Below are 18516 nucleotides of genomic sequence, written 5' to 3'. Positions count from 1 at the left end.
TCAGCTGTTTACGCAGGCGCTGTAAGGCCACTGCCAAAGTATGTACAATAAGGTAATGAGTCAAACCTAATGAGAAAATCTGATAAATGGTAGCTGTTCTTGGGGAAATGGGCCTGCCTGACAAATTTGCAGGGTGCAAGTGCATTCAGCATGTAAAATATGCTTCCTCTCATTCTGCGCCTTGGTGTTTGCTTCTCAACTTGTGAAATTGTAATCCTGCGGGTTTACAACAACATAGCTGTATTAATAACTAGACAGCCGTGACTGGGTCATCCACGTGGTCCTCAACCAATGTTGGGTTCACAGGTCTACAGCGGTATAGATTTTTTTGTTTATTTGCATCATTCTTTGTTTGTTATTGTGATCTATGAAATATCTCTTTTTTAAATTTAGATGATATTTTCAGATTGTCATTAAAAGTGATGTACACCGGGTGACGAATACAGTTAGTCCACTCTCTTTTGGTGGTTCAGTTTAATTTATAAAAAAAATATGATTGTATTTGTTTATGCAGCCTCACAGACAGAAATATAGTAGATACAGATAGATAAATAAAATAAAATAAAATATATAGATAAATAAACATTGCACAGCTGAACAAGTTGGATATCACAGGTGCACAAGCTTGAGAGTCTTTTACAACTATCACATCTGGAGTTGGGGAGCACGGCGATGATGAGTCCTTCCAATCATACATAAGCTTAGAAGGTGACAATGTTAAGCTTATGTATCAAGTGTAGTTAGTGTTGCATGGCTTTTGTGTTTGAGACAAACGTACAAGCAGGATGAACCAGGGTGCCTCGGCTACAGGACTGGGCGAGTTGACAACAGGCCGTCCGGCCCTGACTGAAGAGCGAACCACCCTCACTCTTCTTGATGACTAAATGTTTGCCTCAGTCATTAGCCTCCTTACCAGTAAACACAGTTACCAAGTAAATGCTTAGTTGACGCCTGGTGTACTCTGTCGTGGAGTGAATGAATGCTCAATGCCACATTAAGAGATTGGGAAATATGTTTATTTTTTAATTAAAATAAAGCATCACTACTAGAAAGTGCTTTCAATAACAAATAAATGGTGGGGAAATAAATGAACTAGAAGCATTGATCTAAAAGTAATATTTGATCAGCCTAATAGCATAGTTTTGCAAGTCATTTTTGCAAATGTTCAAAAAACAAAACCTGTCCAATTGGATTTATTTATACTGTACACATACAGTATATAAAAAATACCAACATTGAATGTTTATAGAAAACAATTAAAGAAACATTCGACAACGTCAACAAAGAAGATTCCAGTTGCCTTGATTCAACAGTTGCACGTTGCCATGTCCTGGATGACTGAGAAACAAGTGAAAATAACATAAATGAAGAAGACAGTGACATAGTCCAGTGTTAAAACAAAATGTTTTTTTAATGTGTAAGTGTCAACAGCAGTACAAAAGATGGAGTGATGTGAGAAGCTCTCTGCAACACAATTTTGTTCTCGTTTACACAAAGGGAGGAACTTCTTGAGGTAAATGAGCAGAGGAAACAGGCGCGCGAGTCAGCTTCCTGTCATATTATTATAATGGACTGACACATACAGAAATGCTTTTACACCATAAAATGCCGCAACCGAATCTTGCTGGGGATCATTTGGTTATTTTTTTAGACAGTTTTCACATTTCCATGACTCCTAAATGTACCCAATAATATAATTTACTTATTGATATCTTGGTTTAGTTTAACTTGATATGGCCGTACTATGAAAGCAAGGGAGATTGCACTACGCACACATACACACACACTCTCACATTAATTGTCAAATGATTCACCTTAAGTTTAGCACGTCGATACTGCACATGGAAACCAAAGAGCTGCTGGTGGACACTGGGAAGCCAAACAAACAAACAAACAAACAAACAAAACCAACATTTTTGTTCTTTTGAGCAATATCACTTAGCAAATAATCTTTTGTCATGTATAAAGAATGTGAACACAATGATGGCAACGTTAAGTTGAATTAAAAACTTTACATTGGACTGTACAAGATATGATAAAATATTTACATATTCTGACATAAAGTTCTTTTTTTTAAGCAGCAACAGACACTATGTAATTTTTTTTCTCTCTAATAACACCCAAACAATACTTTCCATATGCCTACTGTAGGTACCGGTACCGGCCAGAAAAAAAAGTATATTTATATATTTACGCAGACTGTCAGCCATTTAGAAAATTAAGGCTCGGATGATGCTAGAGCCTGACATAGTGTTGCTTGAGAAACAACTGGAAAGCAAAATGTACCTCAAGAGAGCGACAACAAAACATGATGTTGCCCTTCTGAACAGCAGCTAGTAGTCAGTCCAGCATGTCAGTGAATTGTGCTGATTAAATTAACACACACAACATTTCCACTATATTCCTCCATCCGGCAGATAAGGAAATGAAAAAATAAAAGAAGTTACAGTAAAATGATTGAACCAGCATATGCACGCTTTGTCCTTTGTTGTTCATTCAAACTTTCTGCATGGAGGATTAAGAGAAAACATGACATGGATAAGAAACAAATCATTGAAAGCACGAGAAAAAAAAAAGATTGGCAAGAAGAGAACAGCATTTTGCCACAATTAAATATATGCACATTCCCACTTTTCAAATGATGAAAAGTACATTGATGACACTTGTTCATGATGTTAATGCACGACTATTGTTGTCTTCTGTCACCATTTAGTGCTGTTAGGTTGCCCCATGATGATGATCAAATTCATCAAGTGCTTTTTGTTGAAGTGAATGCCCAACATTTAGTTTACGAGAAGAGCAATACGAAAAGCGATACAGTGGTGCCTTTAGGTCCAAGTTTTCCTTGTTTTTTTTTTTATTCTGTATTTTATTTATTTATTTTTGCTTTGACTTGTGAGCAATGATTCCAGCTGAGAGTGCACCCTGAGCAACACTTTACTGGATATAATGAGCCATTTTCCTTGCGTTGATTTCAAACTAAAAATGAAACACGGGGCAATAAAACTAGTTTTTTTTAAACACCACAGCTTTGCCTTCCATAAGATAACACATAAAAATACAAAATGGCATTGACCGTCTTAAAAATAGCAGAGGTAGTCGATGTGTTTTAACACTTTCGGCGATGACAATAATGGTATGTTATTCCTATATATTTGATATATTACTGTAATACTATTTTCCATATTAAAAAACTCAATGTGTTTTAGAATGGATTAATGAAATTTGCATTCCTTTTATTGGTAAAACATGATTTTGGATCTGACAGTTGTTAATTCTGGAAGGAATTAAAATCGTATTTCAAGGCACCACTGTAACATATTTTGATTGATTTGAATTAGTCCAGGGAGGATTATCAGGACTAAGCCAGGAAAACCTCTAATAGACATCTTTTCAAAGTACAGTGATATTTTTCAGAGATTAAATCACATAAAGAGATAAAAGAAATCAAATTGATTAGCCACATACATAACTTATTGACCAAATAATCAAATAAAAATAGATGTTTTATATATGTACAATAAAACCTAAATAAGATGGTACATTTTTTACCCCTCATACATCAAGCATTTGTTTTCCCCATCCTGGCTCTCTAATTCTCCTTTTGTTGTTTTACTGACATTTCTGGTCGCTAGTAATAAATACAACAATAGATTCATACACAACAGCCTGGTGTTTCCTGGCTAACGGAAAACAGCGGTCGTAATTTGAAGTTTTCTCCAAGGCAGCCTTAGCAAAGCGTTCACCCATCACATCTTTGCATAAATATACTAAATAGACAAAAAAAAAAAATCTGGCAACTGTGAGAGCAAACCCATTTGATTCCATCTGGGGACATTAGTTAATTCATGTTTTTTAATCCTCAAACAGATTCACATTAATCAGAATTGATCAAAAATACAATTTATATCCAGTGCTTCAAACACTTCTGATACAGCGTCTCCTATATGAGTTCGTCTTAATGTTTTGTTTTATTTTATTTTTTATGTGAGGGGTTTTTTCCTTTGCCCTTTCGCCACATGAGCACAGTCAAGTTTCCGTCTTTTGAAGATAGCCCCCACTGAATGTGTGCGGCATGGTCATATTGATATTTACAATCAGATACAAACCAGATACCAGCCACCAGCAAACAGGAGGAACAGAAATTGTCTGGATATCCACTCTGTAAAGTGTGTATTGTAGCTTCAATTCAGAACATAGAAAATAAATAAAATGATTCATGAGTCACAAAATGGATGCGCCCAAAAAATCGGATGAAGTGATACAAACGTGTAGCATTTGGGAGGCAATGCAGTCGAGATCCAGTGATCGGCCAGCAAGATCTAAATGGACGGATTCAAGGGCAAGCGGGGGAATAACCCAGGTCATGCATTAATAATGCTACATTTCGCATGATATCCAGTCGTCACTCATTTTAATAATACCCCACAGCTTGATGTACTTATTCCATCTGCTCGCCAGCGACTGGCGAACGGGCTTCGGCATGAGCCCTGCCGAGGCCTCGCTTCCAGTACTTTGATAGAGGGACGCACATCTTCACATCTATTGTTGGCCTTATGTGTTCTCTCAGAGCCAGATGGCGCACCCTGTGGACTCAGGGTACAGTGGGCAGGGGTCAAGGCAGGGCTTCAGTGGTGGGGAGTGGGGGAGCCACTTAAACCATGTGCCCTGTAAAGAGGATCTCTGCCTCAAAACGGAGGCTTTGATTGCTCAAGAAGCTTTAATGAGCCAAGGAGGTCAATTGTCATCTTTTAGGCTTGAGGTGTCCAAACTATGGCACGTGGGCCATTTTAAAGGGAAAATCTATAAACTGGCTTCAAAATCGTGAAATGTGACCTGTGAGTTTGTGTGCTGCATGTGAGTGTGCCAAAACCTCACCTCCATTCAAAATATGAACTGTCGATCAAATACCTTAACTACGACCTGGAAAAATGAATGCAACTTTACCAGGCATCTTTTGTCGCCGTACTCATAACATACAGCATGTGTGAGGCCTGAAAATGGGTTATACACCAACAGGTTTTTGAGTGGATTTTCCATAGCATGACAACGAGATGCTCTAAACATGGCATGCCAGCCCAAAGCTCTCATCTACACACTGGCAATAAAGTTGGACTTTTTTTAAAACCCAGAGGCCCTATATCGCTCTGGCTTTTTCTCACAGCAGAAATTAAGTACTCTAAAGCGGCTCTGAGAGCAACCTATCAACCAATTAGAAGGGTAAGTTAATTATTTTGTTTTTTTGGGGGGGTATAGGCAAAGGCAACAAATGAATTATCGACAATTGTACTGGATATCTGCCACTGATAACGGAGATGCTGAAGTTCTTGTATATAGGCGGAGGGGTAACTCCTGCCAATGTACATCACATTGCACTGTTTAACCATGCCCTGCCACACCCTCACCCAAAAATAAAAACTGAAACGGTGGAAGATTAAGCGTTGAATGCTATATCTCCAAAATGGAGTCTTAAATAGCTCTCCGTGTTTACACATCATCAGCAGTTATCTTCAAAAGTGTGCAATCCACTGAGAAGCACATTTCTGAATTTGATTTTGAGGCTGTTTCAAGGTGAACAACAAAAAAACTGAGCCTGGCATACTTCAAGAATTCTTCTGTCTGCAGCCCTTGAAAGTAACATTTTGGACACCCCCAGCCTAGACAAAGGGACTTGTTGAGACGTGGTTTAACAGGGGACACGATGAAAATAAGTGCACTTGATCAATGTTTTAACTTGTCTATTATACAAATGCCCTCATGTCTTAAGACTGCGGAAGCAATCAAGTCATCGCATCAACGCAATGACTGTGCTCCGCTTTAAGACTTCTTAGTGTCTGTTTTAAGATTTACAATGTGGAAAAAAAGAATTAAAAAAACTTTAGGAGCTAAGACTTAAAATTTGCCCTCCAAATGGGGCTAAAGCGTTTAATTGAATGTTGTGTCGCTTCACAATTTGAGATTGTAATGCCTCTAAAGCTGCCTTTTCGTCGCTCTTCCAATCCGGCGGATTGGTGGCCTGTTGGCCCTGGAAGCATTCTGGCCTGATTACAATCACTCAGATTAACACATTTGTGACTGGGAATGGCTAGTAACATTGGGAAGGAGATGCGGTACTGCTTTGTTCTGATTGGGATCACATTTATATCATGATTATATGAAAGTGCTCCCTACTTCCTGATTTATATTTGTAGATAAAGAAATGAGATTAATTGCCGCTTCCCTAAATTTATATACAATTTGTATTGTCACGGATGCACTACCTCAGGAATTTGATAGCATACAAAGTACACTGTACCGATACTGACGCATGATGGAATCACGTAACCTTTTATACTGGTAATGTTGCCATGATGATCAGACACATTCGCAAGCTGTTGGCTGATACACAATACCTGAGTGAGACATGAATGTCATGTCCCGAAATGGTTTAGAAACAAGATCAATCACCGTAATAATGAGCAAATTTTTGATTTCAAGTTCTGTACGCTTCCCATCACAGCCATTTTGTTTTAGTTGTCCATTATCGTAACGACATAAGAAAAAAAAAAGATAGCTATACACACGCACGCACACACACACACATACACACACATGCACACACACACACACACACACACACACACACACACACACACACACACACACACACACACACACACACACACACACACACACACACACACACACACACACACAGACACACACATAAAGAAACAATTAAACAATTAAGACCAAATAGCTTTTTTTATACCGAAGCCACATGTGCATGCTGGCTTGCATCATGTTTTCGTCCTCCTTTTGAATGCTTTTGAACCTCGGCGGAGATGTCTTGATAATTTCCGCTGCGCGTCCATTAGTTGGCACTGACCAGCTCATGTGTGTCATTTTCACTACTGTAGTCTGATTTGGGCTCGTCCTCGAAGTCTTCGTACATGTCCATGTCGTCCTCGCCATTGACTCGCTCACTGTTGTTGGCTATGTTGTTGGCCTCCAGCTTCATGTTGAAGGTGCTCTGAATGACGGGGATGGTCGGTTCAGGACTTACCGAAGCGCTTGAGCACTCTGATGTCATTTGGGGTGAGGGCGTTGTCGTTGCCATTGCAATGGCGCCAGGATAGACCATACTGGCGCTGGTGGTAATAGGAATCTGTGGTGGTTGCCTATATGTTGAGAGGGCACATAAAATTGTAATTTAATTAGAATATTTCGAGCTCTGTGTAAACTCGGGCAACTGAATTCTTCCCAGCTTCAATTTCCGTGACTTAAATGATGAGAAACCCAGCAACAAGCTCTGTGTTGTCCTCATGAAAATCAAGTAGAAAATGTAGAAGAATGACACTCTGAGGTCATTTTATATATGTACAAATATTTGAGCATGTCTCCTTGTATGCACTATTGACATTTTAAAAAAGCCTGATCACTTTGCATTTCTAACAGCACATCATCTGACGAAATACAATAAGTACGAAGCTCATTAGAAAATAAGAAAAATATATGTTTTGGTGAAATAGAGAATTCTCAAGGGCACACTCTATTGCCGCATCTCCTATTCCACCGGATGACTGGCAGCCAGGGTTCTCAAGAGCATGACTGACATGGGAACACATACAGAAAAGTGCGAGGGTGCAAGCCAGACACAGACCATTCAAGTGCTGCCTGCCTGCAGGCTTCTCTAAGTCCATACTTACGGCTTCAATCCTGTAATAAGCTCTGCACTTCATGTCCCATTTGCAGGCTGCTATTGTCGAAAACGATTAAACCACTGATATTGATTTAAACACACGGGTGCAGTAAGGTTAAGTTGACACGTGCTTGTGGGGAATGGTGTAACATGGAAAAAAGGCACGTATTGTCATATCAGCCATTTGCTGTCCCTGACATGAAAGAATGCATGTTGTTAATCAGACTGTTTTTAACAATTCCTTTCTGCTCTGAAGTTGCATCTCTCACCATACACGGAACCCAGTTGTTAAAACGTTTTCAGCCATTGAGAAAGAAGGAATGAAATTGAGTTGATAGAAATGATATGATGCTAATTTAAGTGCCTTAAAGAGAAATGAGGTTTGGGAGCTGCGGCTTGGAAATGAAGTGGATTTACATGGGACAGCAGAAGTAAGCTAATTTCTTTTTTGTCAATGGACGCTACAGCTTGTTCTATTTCATTTACAACTGCTTCAAATAACAGAGTATCTAGAAAAGTGGTTAAGCTTGAATTTGTGCCCTATGTGCTGTTTTGTATTATTTTGTTATGTTATTTTGAGTTTTTTTTACAGCACACTTTGTGTTCGTCTATGTTCTTTGTCTATGTTCGTCCTTTCATAACGTTGCTGCTGTGAATTATATGTGTCAGATTAATATTTATTAATAAGTCATTGCTTCTAGTTTTCATAGTTGTCAACATTTTTTTACAGCCATAATGGAGTGTGTCGCTCAAACCAACACTATCTGCTACTTGTATGGTCAGAAAAAGTCTATACTGTATTGTACATTTTAACTAGAACAATGTTCTTGACCAATTAGCATGGCAGCTAAAACAGCTAGCATGTACTCTTAAGCAATACACGTACAATATTGTCTGTTCAAGGTGAGAATGTGCACCTTACCCCACAGTGAAAAACTGCCTCATCTCTTGTCGCCGTGAGCGCATCATCTGCTTGTATTCTCCAATGCGTAGTTTCTTTCCGTCGATGATGCAAGTCCTCTTAGGCCGGGGTTTGTACTTGTAGTTGGGATACTTTTCTAAGTGAAGCTTACTCAGACGGGCCTGTTCTTCATAGTACGGCTGTTTGTCTTGGTTGGACATGGACTTCCACCGTGAGCCTGCGTAGGAACAAAATGATGTTACATTATACAATGGAGGATAACATTTTCTATTCTACAGACATTTTTGCTCTGATTTAGCTCATAGGAACATGTTTCCAAATTTGAGGTTGACCATTGGAATGTATTGTTTCACCACAGACATTATGGGGTCCTGTATTCCAATTGACTTTATTTGCGGTTTGAAAGCGCAAAAAGTGTTTTCCATTCCACACTGTCTGAGTGGCTCTCACACTCGCGTGTGACAAGAGACATTCTCCGGTGTCAGACAGTTGGAAACAACAATCCAGTGTACAGAGGGTACTCGATCTGTGTGAGGGCCTCCGTCATAGCACCTTTCACCACGAGGGTGGATGGACTGCACCGTTGAAGGGAAAACTCAAATCAAACCTTTGCCTTATTTTTAAACTCTGAAAAGCTCTTATGCTAACTCTCTTTTAATGCTGATACCAGTATGAATACTGAATACTTGAGTAGTCACTAAAACTGATATCAAACACAGATACCACTCGTTATTTTCATTGGATCCCACCACCATCCAAAATAACAGAATATCTTCAAGAAAGATCCGCATTGCCCGATATAACTTTTCATTCTTGAAATCACATAGAAATAAAGGCTATTTGGTTACTTTTTTTTCTTTCTTAAAACATATATGAACAGCAATTGAATCTGATTTTGTAAAGTAGGCATCTGTCAAACAAGTCTTTAGTTACCGATCGTAAAATAGCCACAAGACAGACCCACTTTCACAGATGCAATTTAAATGCAAGGGAAGGTGTTTGGACTTATGAACTTCTGTAGTTGTTGTGAAACAACAGCATGGATTCTTTGGTATCTTGTGGTTTTAGGTGCAGTAATCTGTCGGAACTTACCCAAAATCTTGCTTATATTGGAGTTGTGCATGTCCGGGAAGGCCTGGAGGATCTTACGCCGTTCATCTTTGGCCCACACCATAAACGCATTCATCGGCCTCTTAATGTGTGGCTCGTTGCTGTTCCTCCCTCTCGACTCCCTGAAGACTCTGGCTTCGGTTGACCCAGCGCCTCCTGTTGGCCAAAGACAATGCTTTATTGCCAATGCCATTCACTTGATGAAAACGTAGAGTGGTCGGAACAGTGGGAAGAAGTGTGTGCGAGGAGAGATAATTAATTAGTTTAATAACAAGACTTCTTACAACCGGGGTTTAAGTTTCTGTGATGAACTTGCACACCGTAAACATTGACTGTGTGTATTCAGCAACTCAACTCAAGTCCCACACATTTTTATAAACAACTCCTAATGGAGAGGCTTTCTTTTGCCTTCCAGAGAACTTTCTGTATTTTCAGACTGTGATATCGGGCAGACTTCCAGACTGTTACAGTAAAAAGAAATGCTGAAAGAAGCCTATATCAGCGAAACGGCATGAAACGACCCTGGAATTGTTAAGATGAGACTTACTGAGACATGCTGATGAGAGTACATTTTTGTTACTTACTTTGGCTGAATAATTTTTGACTCACAGATCTGAAATGTGCTTTATTTGCGATGATGTACTGCACATTTAGACCACCTGCCATACAGTATGATATTTATTTCATTTTATGTTCATCATTTACTGTATATTCTATTTTTAAACCTTTATGAAACCTAGTTGATCTGATTTAGGTTTTCTGCCTGATGAAAATACAAAGAAGGTGCGGGGGCAGCTGCAATTGCCTTATGTACTATATGAAGGATTGCCAGTAAATGAGCCTGCAAGTCGCAAAAGTAGGCCCCCCAACCCGAGAGTACAACTCATAATGATGAGTCAGAGCTTTACAACTTTTAATGTGTGGTGAACCGTGTCAATTTGACATACTGTAGAAACTGTGGAGAGGCATGCATGTATATAAGACCAACACAGGTAAAAAGTAGCATTGACAGTATGTTTTTTAAACAATTAAAGATAAACACATCTAATGTCCAAAATAAAATCCCGAAGTTATCCTGAGTTTCATTACAATGCCGAAGTATTTGTACCACTGTCCCACCTCCTCTCCACCAAGAGGCATGAAAATAGGAATATCTTGTCGGTTTCAACATCTCGGTTTGGTATTATCTGCATTTAAAACAAATTTGCAGATCATTTACCGCTTGTGTAAGAGATTTAGAACACAATGTTGTCATCCTCGTAAAGTTGGAGTTCTGCATTTGCCACTTTTTGATCACAATTGTTTACAAACAAGGGGGCTTTGCTGGCAGCCATGTCGGATTATGAAACTTTTTTTTGCTCAGAGGTATAGAAAGTTTATGTAAATATGGCAAAATGGCGATATTCACATGTTTAGCACACAGGCTCCATCAGATCTCCAATCAGTTGGTTACATTTTAGCTTGGCATCCATGAAAGTGCATAAGTGGCAAAACAAACGCAAAGATGAAACAGAGGGTTTGGGGTGGCTTTGGAAAAGGAGAGCAAAGCAGAGAAGTTTAGAGTTTTGGAAAATAAAGTGTTCTTCAGATATTGGTGATGAGATGATTGCCTTCTCAATCAGGGCATTGACTCTCAGCAGAGCAGAGTTGATCTCTGTATTAAACTTAAACTGTACATCAAACTGATAATGATTTCTGTTTGCATGCACATTTACTTCCTTTTATAAGTAAGATGTGAAAGAATTAAATAAAAGCACGATGAATATTTCAACAAACAAAAACATGTTGATAAACAAGGCTGGAAAAAAATAAGACAAAAAAGCCTCCATATGCTTCGATACATCGTTAATGATCTCAAGTCTGCAAAAGAAAGCTTGGGATGACTCATGCATATTTCATCATCCACATGTGAAGCCTTCTCATTAGACCATTGCACACCAGCAGCCTGGCACACATTACCTGGCCTGTGATTTGTATTATGATTTCAAATGATAAATAAAATCACTTTCTTAATGAGTAATGGAGGCTGCAGGGAGACATAAGCTCACTCTCGCTCTTTCACTCAAGATGCTGCGCTGTTCTACTTCAACCCCGAAACGCGAGAAGAGTTTTGTGAGAATGTTTCTGCGATCGGATTCTGTTTCCACCATGTTTACACTTTACCAGTCAGAGCAACATATCGCCAGAGGCGTTAGGCAAAGCAAAAACAAATATTGTGACACTGCACAGAAGCTCTCGCGGAACTTGTACAGTCATGATCTTGTTCTTAGAAGCACAAACACATGCTCCTAAAAATTACACAGTCCAGAAGAAAGTCAACCCATTAAATAAAATATGTATATGTGTGCCCTGCGATTGGCTGGCTCGTGCCTGAAGACAGCTGAGATGGGCTCCAGCACCCCCCACAACCCTAATGAGGAATAAGCGGTACGGACAATGGATGGATAAATGGATGTAAATACAAGATTAAATTAATCGTCAAAAAATTCGAATGACCGAGCAAGGCAAAAATACATTTGAATATAATTGTTTCAACTAAATCGAAAAAGTGTTTCCTGCATGTCTTTCCTATAATTTGATTTTAAATTAAATCCATCACACATATTTTGTGCATGTATATGGCAATTGTACTTCATAATAATAATAATACATTGAATTTACAAGCGCCTTTCTGAAAACCCAAGGACACTTTACAATAAAAACAATACATAAAACAACAACATCACGAATAAAACAATAAATAATAAAACAGCAGATTAAACTACACCATGAAAGCAAGTTTAAACAGGTGGGTTTTGAGGTGAGATTTGAAAGTAGGAAGGGGGTCAATGTTACGGATGCTGGGTGGAAGTGAGTTCCAGAGTTTGGGAGCGGAGCGGCTGAAAGCTCTGCACCCCATCGTGGTGAGACGGGCAGGGGGCATACAGAGGTGGAGGGAGTAAGAGGATCTGACGGCCCGAGAGGGAACTGAGATTTGAATTAGGTAAGACAAGTAGGGGGGGGACAAGTTTATGGATGGCTTTAAATGTAAACAGAAGTATCTTGAAATCAATACGAAGTTTAACAAGGAGCCAGTGGAGCTGCTGGAGGACAGGAGTGATGTGGTGAAAGGCTTTAGTGATGATCCAGGCTGAGGAATTTTGGACTAGTTGGATTTTATGGAGACATTTTTTGATTGACCCTTAGAAGAAGTGAGTTACAATAATCGATTGAGGTGACGAGAATGTGGATAAGGATAGCAGTGGTGTGAGGGGTGAGAGAGGGATGGAGACGATTGATATAATGGAGGTGGAAATATGCAGACCGAGTTATGTCATTTATATGGGAGTGAAAAGATAGTGTGCTATCGAGGATGACACCCAGGCTCTTGACCTGAAGGGCGGGGGACACGGTAGAACTGTCAATGGTGAGAGAGAAACTCTTTGCTTTGTGAAGGGTGGATTTAGTACCGACAAGGAGAGGTTTAGTTTTTTCGCTGTTTAGTTTGACAAAGTTATGAGAAAACCAGGATTTAATTTCCGAGAGGCAAAGTGTAAGGGATGCAGGTGGAAGAGAGGCATCAGGTTTACTGGAGAGGTAGAGTGGGTGTCATCCGCGAAGCAGTGAAAGTGGATGCCAAAAGTGCGGAAGATATCACCAAGGGGAAGAAGGTATGTAATAAAGAGAAGGGGCCCCAGAACAGACCCTTGGGGCACACCATAAGACACAGGAGAGGACTGTGAAGTGAATTAGTTAATTTGGATAAACTGTGAGCGGCCAGTGAGGTAGGAGTGAAACCAGCTAAGTGGGGTGTGTGTGACGCCAAGAGTGGAAAGTCGGTTGAGCAGGATGGGGTAAGAAATGGTGTCAAAGGCTGCAGATAGATCAAGAGGGAGAGGGAGCCGGTATCTGCTGCTATGAGAAGATCATTAGTGATTTTTATGAGGGCTGGCAGTCGGGGACGGAACCCAGACTGGAATTGTTCGTAGAGGTTCTTGTGAATGAGGTGAGAGTGGCTCTGAGAGGCAACAGGTTTTTTTTCGAGAATTTTAGCGATAAATGGAAGATGAGAAATTGGACGTAGGTTATTGAAATCATTGGGATCTGAGCCAAGTTTTTCAGAATTTGCGTTACAGCAGCGGTATTGAGTTGGACAAGAACAATTCCAGTGGATAATGAAGAGTGAATAATAGCTGAAATTAAAGGGAGGATAGAAGGTAGACCTGACTTCAAGATTTCAATGTATTTTGTGTGTATGTGTTTGTTTTCAAACCTGAAAATGTTACAGCTTCAGCTGTTGTTAAATCACGATATAAATCAATATGTACTGTATGTATATATCGTATTGTGTGTGTGTGAACATATTCAGTCAGTCCTGAATTTTCCACGCCACATGATGCACAAAAAGTTACATCATCCTTTGCAAGTCATGGGGGGTGTAAATTCACAAACGTATTTATTTCATTTGATTTTAAAAAAATCTTTTTTGGGGGGTGTTATTTGATTTGAATAATACATTGTCATGCTGGATCCCCGTAATGTGCTCAGTGTTGTTGGCATACTGTAGATGTCATGTGATGATGCTGTATTTCACATATTTTTTAATTGCATGGCAAAACTTTTGCTTGCAATCATAAAACTGCAATTAAGGAGTTTTGGTACAATCAAACAATGAGACACACACGAAAATGTTGTCCCGAATGGGCCAGTTCACATTTTGAGTAAATGAACATGGGTTGTAGGAAAAAAAATATGTTTTAATGTAGTTTGAGAGTTAAAACGAGCAAAAGGCACCAACTAAGTGAAATGGTGCATTGAATGTATGAATTTAGTATGAACTCTGCTAAATATTTTCAGACCTAAATGATCTAAGTCATATTATTTGTTTTAACAAGTCGGCCGATGCTTCTTTGGTGCCCTACGTCAGTGTGCTCAAAGATATGCACACACGTAGCAGTCCATACAAAAATAGCAAATAGTCTTAGGTCTCCAGAAGACGGCAGGCGGAAATAACACACTTGCGCTGCTGTCACCAGAGCCCACAGTTGGTTAATTTCAGTTAGCATTCACTCACTGTACAAGATGAATTGATTTCACTTTGTTTCCTTTTGACAAGCATGTTTATTGTGCAATGAAATGTGGAGTGGCAGAGGGCTGACAGTATCCATCAACACGGGGCAATCTGCTGACTGCCGGGGCCAGATGAAGGTATTCATTAGCTCAGGAGCGCGGCGCTCACTCAGACAAGACAGCCAGTGTCTGCACACAGGGAGCGCTCGCCGTAATTTACGATGCCTCCCGGCCCATTACTCTATCACTGACACTGATTCAGCAATTTATATACTGGTGTGCATGCATATGGGCAGAGGTTGAGCCGCTTACGGGGAGGGACAAAACAACTGCCTTCCATCAGCATGTGCCACATCACAAGTTAACCGGCAAACCAACCACATGACTTGCACCACTGGAGAGGAGCCATATTGGACATTTTTAGTCATTGCTTATCGCCACCCTTTGCACACATATTCTCAACACTGTAATGCAATTGCCAAGGGGTTTTTACATTCAAATGAAGGCCTGCCTTCACAGAGACAAGTTGATCACAGCCTCGATTTTGATTTGAAATTGGCTGAATTGTAAAATGACTGAATTGATTGAATTATGCTGCGTTCCAAGGTCCATGGGAGTCACTAAATATACTTATCATTAATGAGACTCATGCAATTACAAACAAAATGTATAAAATGTGAGGTAATGTAATGACACATTCAGAATCGACCAGACTTTCCTACTCTTGTTAAATGGGATTCAGCACAGACCCCATTTAAATTGCCTCCCATTATCACCAATTAAAGTGCAGATGTTCTATTAGGATTTCCTGTCATAATTTACTTCCGAGCAGAGTCCAGATTCATGAATGGATTTATTGGTACCCACTTTGAAAACAACAAAATGCAGGCATGCCACATTATAAAATACTTTCAAGACATTCAACATATTTAAACATAAAAGGTTTTTACAGTGCCAGTTGTCATGATCTGGTTGGCGACCAATGGGTGGTGCTGTCGGCCCCGCCTGCACCTGCACAGGTGCTGGTCGTCCCGATCAGTGGCGTACTGCCACGTTCGGATTGGCGACCAACGGGTAGCGCTGTCAGACCAGCCTGCTGCCTCGCAGGTGCTGGTCGTTCCCAATCAGTGACACTCAAAAGGACTCCCGGCACGACCATTCGTGGTCGGGTCATTGTTGTAAGCTTTGTATGCAATTGTATGCATTGTATGCTGTGCATGTGTTTGTTTCACCTTGGCGGAATTTTAATCTTGGTTTTCTTTTGATACGTTGTATTTTTTTCTGTTCAGATGATTTTGATGTTTTAGACTTTGTTCCTGCTGAATTTATTTTAATAACACAAAAAACACAACCTCCTGCTCCCTCCTGCCTGCTTTTTGGGATCCGCAACCGCCATCACCACCTTGCAAACCGTGACACCAGTAAAGTTCAGCTGTTCTAGTTGGCTTTTCCTGATTTGTGGCTTTCTCTCAGAAGCATGAATGTTTTGTGCTTATAGTGAATACTATTTCGAACATTTCATAATTCCCTCCACCTTGTTTAAGGTCCAAGCTCCAGTTGAGGAAGACATCTCCAAAGTATGATCATATCATCACCGTCATCGGAAAGATGTATTTTTTTAGGTGATGAGTAATGTTTTGTATGCACCAAAAAGTTCAACCTTCGTTTCATAGAACCATTCCAAAATCTTCCATACATGTGGGGAATTGTGTATAAAACGAAGATCATCAAACAGCTACACTATGCTTCCAGCATGTATTCAATCGTGATCCAATGTCTTATATATATATAAATTCTTATATTCAGTAGGTAAAATCAACACAAACAAAGCCACCTTCACATGAGGTTTATCAACGGTATTACCATATGTAGCCACAAAGTGATGTGACATCACACTCAATTTTGGGATTCACACACAGTAACAAACGTTTATAAATGCAAACATGAGAGCGTTCATTGCATTGTCAGGTAACATATGACTGAATCAGGTTCAACCTGCGCATTAGCGTCCCGTCTCATTAATCTCTTCAATTCCCGACAAGCAATTTACTGCAATATTGTTTCAATCTTTCCACTTGGAGGTCAAGACCCAGCTTTGACATTTTGCCCATGAGCGTTAAAGCACATTTTGTCCGAGAGTGGCGGGACATTTAGGAATCAGTTAGGTGGATGTGTGAGTGCTAAACAAATGTTTAGCAGTGACAGAGGCTGGGTAATACATGAGTGCTGCTGTGTTAGGGATAACAAAGAGGGAGTGTTGCTTAATAGAATTTATTGTGATTCATGAGGCCATGGCTCATGTGCGATAGAGGAATATAACAGTCCCTTTTTAATTTGTCTCTCCTGTAAACCTTCTAAATGAACACCATGAATTACAGTGAGGGAAATGGCCTTATATTTCCAAGGGGGAGGAGGTGGGGAATACACATGTTGTGAGGAGAAAAGTGAAAGAAATATAGCTCATGGACTGCAGGTTCAGACTTGACCGCGCACCCAGCCAGAGGGTAGCATTGCTCCAGTCGTCTCCACCTCTTTGCATGTCTGCTCCTCAAGCTGCCTTGGGGCACGCGCGCTCCGTGTGTGGAAAAAGGCAGCCTTCTTCTTTATTCGCTGAGCATAGAGAAGTCAAAAGCCAACTTTTAAAATGTGCGTGACGTGGAAAGATGCGGCATGTTATGCCAATGTTCAACATTGTAGCTCAGGTGTAACACTGCCAAGATGATACAGGGACGGAGGATTCTTGAGTAGAATTGGCTCGGAAAATTGAGCTTGCTATCGGGCAAACCTGTTGGGATCGTTGGTAACACCTCTGACTGCAGGCGTTTAGTGGCGACAATGAAGCCTCTCCCTCGGAGCGGGATCATGTTGGATTAATGTGTATGGGCAAACAGGACATGACATTCGGGGTACAGGCTGCTGGAGCCAGGGCTCAAAGCATGCAAATTAAAATGACACGAATTACAAGAGAGCTAAACCCCATTTAACATGTCAATCCCTCCACCACCTTTTTTCCTCCTTCATTAAAAATGTGTGTGTATGTGTGCGCATTCACAAACATGTGCAAACGCACACAGAAAACATGCTTCAACATGTTGCCCGTGTTTTTGTCCTCTCTATTGTATTCAAGTCTTACTGTTCATACCATCCAACTTTACACAAACACGCTGACAAACACAGTCACAATTATTCAGTAATGAATATTTGAAGAACTGTTTTGATGGGCCACAAAACTTTTTTTCTTTGTGTTGAGAATACATAATTTTGCATTGTGTGTGACACATTTGTCGTAATTACAATTCATAAAACCACTATCTTTTTATCCATTTATTTTATTCCATTTTATCATGATTTTACATTTATATTTTACAACACAATCAATCCTTTTATTTCTTTATTTTAACACGTTAAACCAACGGATGGTGTTCTGGGGAGCTTGTATGGAATTGTGGCTTTTTAAATAATGCATTTGAAAAAGAAAAAAAAAATATTGTATGAGTAAAATAAATGACAAGCTTGGACAAGGAATAAATTTGGCTCCTAAGTCAAGGCACCAATGTTTAGGAAAAAAATAAATAAAATACATTCTGAATTATTGGCCGATATTTCAGTCTTTATAATTGACAAGATATTGCAAATCAACAGATTTTTATTAAAAAAAATGTATACACCTTTCAACATGAGACCAAGATAATGACGTTCAAACACCCACATTATTGAAAAAAACCCGAAATATTCCCATTGCCATTTTCATCAG

At 39.7% G+C, this 18516-nt stretch overlaps 1 protein-coding gene across 3 annotated transcripts in view; it reads right to left on the bottom strand.

Moving 5' to 3' along the window:
• Positions 1-1387: 1387 nt before the first annotated feature.
• Positions 1388-18516, bottom strand: part of sox6 (SRY-box transcription factor 6) — a 162337-nt gene continuing 145208 nt past the window's right edge. For all 3 annotated transcript variants that reach the window (XM_088992398.1, XM_088992397.1, XM_088992399.1), the window contains exons 15-17: positions 9696-9869; positions 8604-8820; positions 1388-7160 (exon numbers count right to left, since the gene is read on the bottom strand). In XM_088992398.1, coding sequence (XP_088848524.1) covers positions 6854-7160; positions 8604-8820; positions 9696-9869 — 698 coding nt within the window. In that variant the 3' untranslated portion in view covers positions 1388-6853. The remainder of the gene's footprint in view (positions 7161-8603; positions 8821-9695; positions 9870-18516) is intronic.

Source organism: Hippocampus bargibanti, linkage group LG03, assembly GCF_051943395.1.
Source record: "Hippocampus bargibanti isolate YZ-2025 linkage group LG03, ASM5194339v1, whole genome shotgun sequence".
NCBI classification, from domain to species: Eukaryota; Metazoa; Chordata; class Actinopteri; order Syngnathiformes; family Syngnathidae; genus Hippocampus; species Hippocampus bargibanti.
The sequence above is the reverse complement of the archived record's forward strand: the minus strand, read 5'-3'. Positions and strand labels throughout refer to the sequence as shown.